Source organism: Lotus japonicus, chromosome 4 (genome assembly GCF_012489685.1).
Source record: "Lotus japonicus ecotype B-129 chromosome 4, LjGifu_v1.2".
NCBI lineage: Eukaryota > Viridiplantae > Streptophyta > Magnoliopsida > Fabales > Fabaceae > Lotus > Lotus japonicus.
Window position 1 is genome coordinate 59,301,865 of NC_080044.1, and position 6,296 is coordinate 59,308,160.

General features: G+C 38.0%; 1 protein-coding gene across 1 annotated transcript; it reads right to left on the reverse strand.

The window, feature by feature from the left end:
• Positions 1-2,162: 2,162 nt before the first annotated feature.
• On the reverse strand, positions 2,163-5,746 carry LOC130709903 (uncharacterized). Its single transcript, XM_057559033.1, has 2 exons — positions 4,097-5,746; positions 2,163-2,658 (listed from the first exon to the last, which is right to left on the reverse strand). The coding sequence occupies exon 1, from the start codon at positions 5,300-5,302 to the stop codon at positions 4,352-4,354; it is 951 nt and encodes a 316-aa protein (XP_057415016.1). The 5' UTR covers positions 5,303-5,746; the 3' UTR covers positions 2,163-2,658; positions 4,097-4,351.
• Between the last annotated feature and the right edge of the window lie 550 nt (positions 5,747-6,296).

Consider the following 6,296-nt stretch of genomic DNA (forward strand, 5'->3'; position numbering starts at 1 on the left):
CAGAATATTCAATAGTTGATTGAAAAGCTCCCCTTCAAAGTCTCTTAAGGCTCTTCTCCAAGTAAAGTACCAGCCCCAAGCTCCAATTTGCCAAGATCCCATCTCTTTGATAGAGTGCTCCTTTTGTGTTGACAGAGAATATAGCCTTGGAAATCTTTCACTCAGTTTCAGATTATTAAGCCACACATCAGACCAAAAGAAAGTGTCATTACCTTGTTCTACTTTTCTACGCAATTGATCCTCAAACCACGAATCATTCCCTTGTGGGAAGCACATGATTTTCAGATCTTGCCACCACGAAGAAGCTTTAGATACATTTGGGCCCTTATACTTTGCACAAAGTACCTTATGCCACAAGCTGTCTTTCTCAGTCAAATACCTCCATCTCCATTTTCCTAATAGTGCTTTATTGAATCGTCCCTAATCTTTGATTCCCAAGCCTCCCTCTTCCTTAGATTTGCAAATTTTTTCCCAACTTATCCAAGCTATTTTATTGTTATCTTCTCCTCCACCCCACATAAATCTTCTCAAGATTTTATGACAAGTGTTAATTACAATCCCCGGTGCCTTAAAGAATGATAGGAAAAATAATGGGAGTGATGATAGAACACTCTTTATCAGACAAATCCTTCCTCCAAAAGATAGCACTTTGTTCTTCCAAGAAGCTAATCTCTTCTTTATCCTTGATATCACCGGATCCCAAAAAGCAACCCTTCTTGGATTTCCTCCAACCGGTAACCCAAGGTATTTAAAGGGAAGGCCCTTGATCCTACAATGTAGTGTATTAGCAAAGCCTCTCAGAATCTGATTCCCAACTGCAATCCCAACCAATTTGCTCTTAAAAAAATTGACCTTCAGCCCAGAAGCCAATTCAAAACATCTTAAAACACATTTTAAGGTTAGAATATTATGTGGTGTTGCATCCCCAATAAAGAGTGTGTCGTCTGCAAATTGTACCATTGAGACCTCCACTTCTTGATTCATACCCAACCTGAATCCTGTGAATTTATTGAGGTGAACCGCCCTCTTGAGAAGGCCATTTAAGCCTTCCGCAACCAATAGAAAGAGAAATGGTGCTAACGGATCTCCCTGTCGTAATCCCTTCCACATTTTGAATTCCGGTCCAGGGCTACCATTAACCAAAACAGAGACTGAATTTGATTCCAAGCAACCTCTTATCCACTTGATCCACCGGCTACAAAAATTCATCCTTTGTAACATATAGAAGAGAAAATCCCATCTTACTGAGTCATACGCCTTCTCATAGTCCACCTTGAAAATAACTGTTGGTTTTCCTTTCTTCTTTGCTTCATCAACAACTTCATTGACAATCAAAACACTGTCCAACATATTCCTCCCTCCAAGGAAAGCAAATTGATTCAAATCAATCAACTTAGGCAGCACTAATTTCAGTCTTTTTGATAGAATCTTGGAGACAATTTTATAGATGCTTCCCACAAGAGAGATTGGTCTAAACTCATTGAGATCCACAGGAGATTCCGTCTTTGGAATCAAAGCTATGAATGAAGCATTGCTCCCTTTTGGCCATGCACCTCTAAGATAGAAATCATCTAGTACCTTTTTCAGATCCAATTTCAATAGATGCCAAAAGGATTTAATAAACTTGAAGTTGTATCCATCCGGTCCAGGGCTTTTGTCTCCATCACAATCCCAAACTGCTTCCTTAATTTCCTCCATATCAAATGGTGTCGTAAGGAGTGCATTATCATCTTGAGATAGTTGATTAAAGTGGATACCATCCAGCTTTGGGGGCCTCTCATTGTCCTTGCCAAACTTCCTCTCAAAGAACTCTTTCACTTTTAACTTTATTGTTGTCGGGTCTTCTTGCCAAGCTCCTTCCACGTTAAGTCCCACAATAGCATTTTTCCTCCTTTTCCATCTTATCAGGGAGTGAAAGTATTTAGAGTTGGAATCTCCTTCCTTGATCCATCTTGTTCTAGCCTTTTGGTGTAAGAGAGACTCGTTAAGTCTAGCAATCTTCCAAAACTCGGATTGGGTAGCTCTCCTTTCTAATCTTTCCTCCACCGATAATCCCTCTTCATCCGCTTTTCTATCAAGATCCTCAAGCTTGCGGGCTATTGTATTCCTTTGTTGGTTTAGATCACCAAAGACTTTGGTGTTCCATGTAACACCCCCTTTTTCCCATTGTTTTATTTAAAAACGTTTATCAGAGTTTAAAAACATATCAAGGGAGTATTACACTTCTTCACGAAAACTCATTAAAATTAACACTGATTGTGTTTGAAAATTTATAAGTTCATATGCTTTTCAAAGAATGAATTATTCCTGCCAATGAAATTTCTAAACCAGTCAGATAATCCTAAGATGCATAAAATCACTTATTTAAATAGGTTTATCTTCCATGATATTCCAATAAAATTCATCATACTCAGAACTGAATTTCATAAGCACTTCGGCCGTCAACAGTACGACATCGCCATCATTTAGAAAATTATTCAACAACTTCCATAAGAAGAGATTATAAAATCCTCTCAACATAAATGTAAAAGTAACGTAAAATATCTAACCAGTGATACATTACAGAGCAAGACACTTATTTTATAATAATAATAATAATAACATAAGCTAAGACTCTCCGAAGCTACTCCTCATGAGCCACATCTCTACCTCCTGTACCTGAGCGATGTCGCATAGAACATCATTCCAACAGAAGGGTAAAAACTTACATTGTATAAAATATAACATAACAAAGAGCAAGTAAACAATTCAGATCCTGCTTTATAAACTCTTCACCTTTACTTTAAAATCTGAGTGATTATAATATTTTCTCTCAAGACAGTTTCACAATTCTTATTAATGTTTCGAAAAATTATAAGCTTAAAGAAGAATAATAATTCGACTTTACCACAACAGCAAAACAATTCACCAACAAATCACCAAACACATAAAACCACTGACAACGTGAAACTTAGTGTGTGAGACTCTAATGTATGCATGTGGTACCAATTGTTAACCTTAGCGGTATCACCGCGTCCACTCCAGACAGTTAACCACCAATGAAGTCCACTCCAGACTTCTAGAACCACGCCAGTTCTGGGACAAACCTCAGTTTTCCGATGAAAACCGACACGTTGCCTCTTGACTAAATGAAGTGTATTTCGTGCAAAAACTCATAAATTAAAACATGCAATTTTGAGACCACTCCAGCCCCAAATATATAACATATTTTCTCACCAAATTCCATAACGGAAATCACACCAAAATTGCACAAAATAACACTTCAATACAATTATCAAATCATTCACTATTCCACTGACAAAATAGCAACACAAAATCATCAAATGTCTCATATCAATTACTAGAATCAGTTTCAGAATCAATCTCAGAAATAAGCAGAAACATAGCAAACTTGCATATAATCCTGGTACTAAATGAGCAGTCCAAAAATTATGAAAATTTTACCAAACATAGCCTTATACGTTAGCTTTCATATAAAATTGGTTTCACCCAATTTGGAATTCTGTAGAGAGAGTTATGGTCTCTACAGCACAGGCTGTTAGGGTTTCTGCGAGCAGAAACAGAGTGAACTTGCAGATAATTCTGGTATTGAACCAGAAATCTAAAAATTATGATAATATTATCCAATATAGCCCTATGAGTTAGCTTTCATACAAAATTGGTTTCACTCAATTCGGAATTCTGTAGAGAGAGTTATGCTCTCTATAACACAGGCTGCTAGGATGTCTGCGGGCAGAAACAGAATAAACTTGCAAATGATTCTGGTATTGAACCAGCAATCGAAAAATTATGAAAATATTACCCAACATAGCCCTATGAGTTAGCTTTCATACAAAATTGGTTTCACTCAATTTGGAATTCTGTAGAGAGAGTTATGCTCTCTACAACACAGACTGTTAGGGTATCTGCGGGCAAAACATAACAGAACCCAATTTTCCCCGGAACCTCAATTTCGCTCAAAATCAATTTTTCTCACCACATGTTAACACTCAACACAGTCTCTCAGTTCTGAATTTTCAAAAAAGATGAGGGTTCCTTCATGTTAAACTCAACCTCTGTTATTCTACAATTATACAAGATAAATTCAAACCCTTACCTCTTGAAGATCAAATTCTAGGTTTTTTCTTCTCTTTTCTCCCCTTCTCTCTTTCACGCTTCTTTTCTTCTCCTCTGCTAACTTCTCCAATTCTCAAATTCTGATTTCTCTCTTTCTAATTCACTCATATCCCTTAAATAGTCATACTAATGGGCCCCACTCTCAATTACTCACACAAAAACCTAACAAACTTATTTATCTAAATCTTATTCTATATCACATGAGATTTAAATTATAATCACATAATTCATCAAATTACCATATAGCATAATAATAATTAAGATAAAATAATAAATAACCTAATAACGAAAAGTGGGGTGTTACATTCCAAATCTTCAGCCGAGTTTTGAGGGCCTTTAATTTTTCCTTGAGAACAAATGCCCCCCACCCTTGAATTTGTAGCTCATTCCACTCCCTCTCAACATAAGCTTTAAATCTTGGGTCTTGTAGCCAACCGTTGAGAGTTCGGAAAGGTTTGGGGCCCCAATCATGAGTAGAGATCTTAAGAATTAGCGGGCAATGGTTGGAGATATCTCTACTCATGACTTGTAAAAAACAATTTGGCCAAGTCTCTAACCACTCCATCGACACAAGCGCTCTATCCAACCTACTCACCGCAAGTCCATTCGGTCGAAACCATGTGAACTTTTTCCCTACCAAAGGTAAATCCAATAGTTCCATGTTATTGATGAAGCTATTGAATTCGATTGTATCTCTACGGTAAGTATCTGAATCAGCTGCACTGCCTCGTCTCTCCTCAGAGGAACGGACAGAATTAAAGTCCCCCAATATGCACCACCGGTAAGTTGGAAAGCTGGTCTTTAGAGTAACAAGTTCTTCCCATTGTTGAATCTTCTCGTGCATAGTACAAGAGCCATAGAAGTTGGTAAAAATACAAGGCAAACCATCTTCCCCCCATTCTCCTCGTAAGCAAATAAATCCCCTGCCTATATGCTCCTGAATCAGTTTGAAGGTGCTTCTGTCCCACACACAAAGCAAGCCACCACCTCTGTTAATTGCTGGTAAAAAGGTCCATTCAAATGAATCATCCCCCCAAAGTGATTTGCACAACCTCACATCAATGGTCTCCAACTTGGTTTCTTGGAAGCAGGCGAAATTCACCTCTTCCTTAATAATCAGCTCACGGATAATTCTCCACTTAACACTATTCCCCAAACCTCTGATATTGTAGGTAAGTATCCTCATGGATTACATGCCTCTTCCCCTCTTTGGCTCGTATTAGCTGCCAGGTTCTCCACATCCCTTTGTTCCATAGCCTGAATTCTATCGATCAAAGATTCCTCATTCCCTTGGTATGTGACACCAAGTTCTTTCCCCAGTCCCCATAAATGACTAGCATCAGTTTCCAGAAACTTGTCCCAGAACAGTTTATTGCAATTCATAATGCCAGAGTCAGATAATGAATTGCAAAGGGAAAACATATGCTGCCTAACCTCCTTGCGGTGTTCCTTCATACTTGTGTCACTTGAGCGAGTGCTTCTGTGGCTGCTACCTGAAATTCCTCTTGCATCCTCTAAATTGTCCATCCACGAAGGTTCCTCCCCTCTGCGAAGTAATTTTGGCACTCTGTTTCCGTTCTGAGAAGCACAAGCGTTGTTCCTGTCTGTTGTGGAGTTTTGTGGTTCTGGTTGCTCCACCACATGATCTAAAATAAAAGGAGATTTCTCCCTTATATCCAACGGTTCCCCTATATCATTACATTCAGACCAATTCTCAATTGGGTCGGTGGGAGTCATGACCCGACCTGATTCCCCTTGGCCCTCTAATTGGGCCTCAAATTCAGTGCATACGGGCCCAATAATGTTTTCAGTTTGGTTCAAACTAGGAGGTGGGCCCCTCTTCGTTGACTCTCTCCTAACAGACCCCGAGATACCATCAGCATTAATAGGGTTCAATTTTGTCAAGCTAACAAACTCTGTTTCTATTAGTTTCTTTAGGGAAATTTATCACATTTATATGTTGTTATTATATCCTAAAATTGTTCATAACTCACATTTTTAATGCAAAGAAAAAATATGTCATTAATGCTCACTTTTTTTGTTTACATAGGATAGCACTAATGTTTACTTTGAGCTAGTGTCTTAAATATCCTAATAATCAATATCAATGGTAAGTTCATTAAAAAGGAATAGTAAGTGCCAATTAATCAAAAATATAAAAAGATGTGACAATTAATTGA

What these genes read in the sequence shown, in the direction of transcription:
- LOC130709903 (XM_057559033.1), bottom strand. Translation starts at nt 5,302, where the DNA reads ATGAGGATACTTACCTACAATATCAGAGGTTTGGGGAATAGTGTTAAG.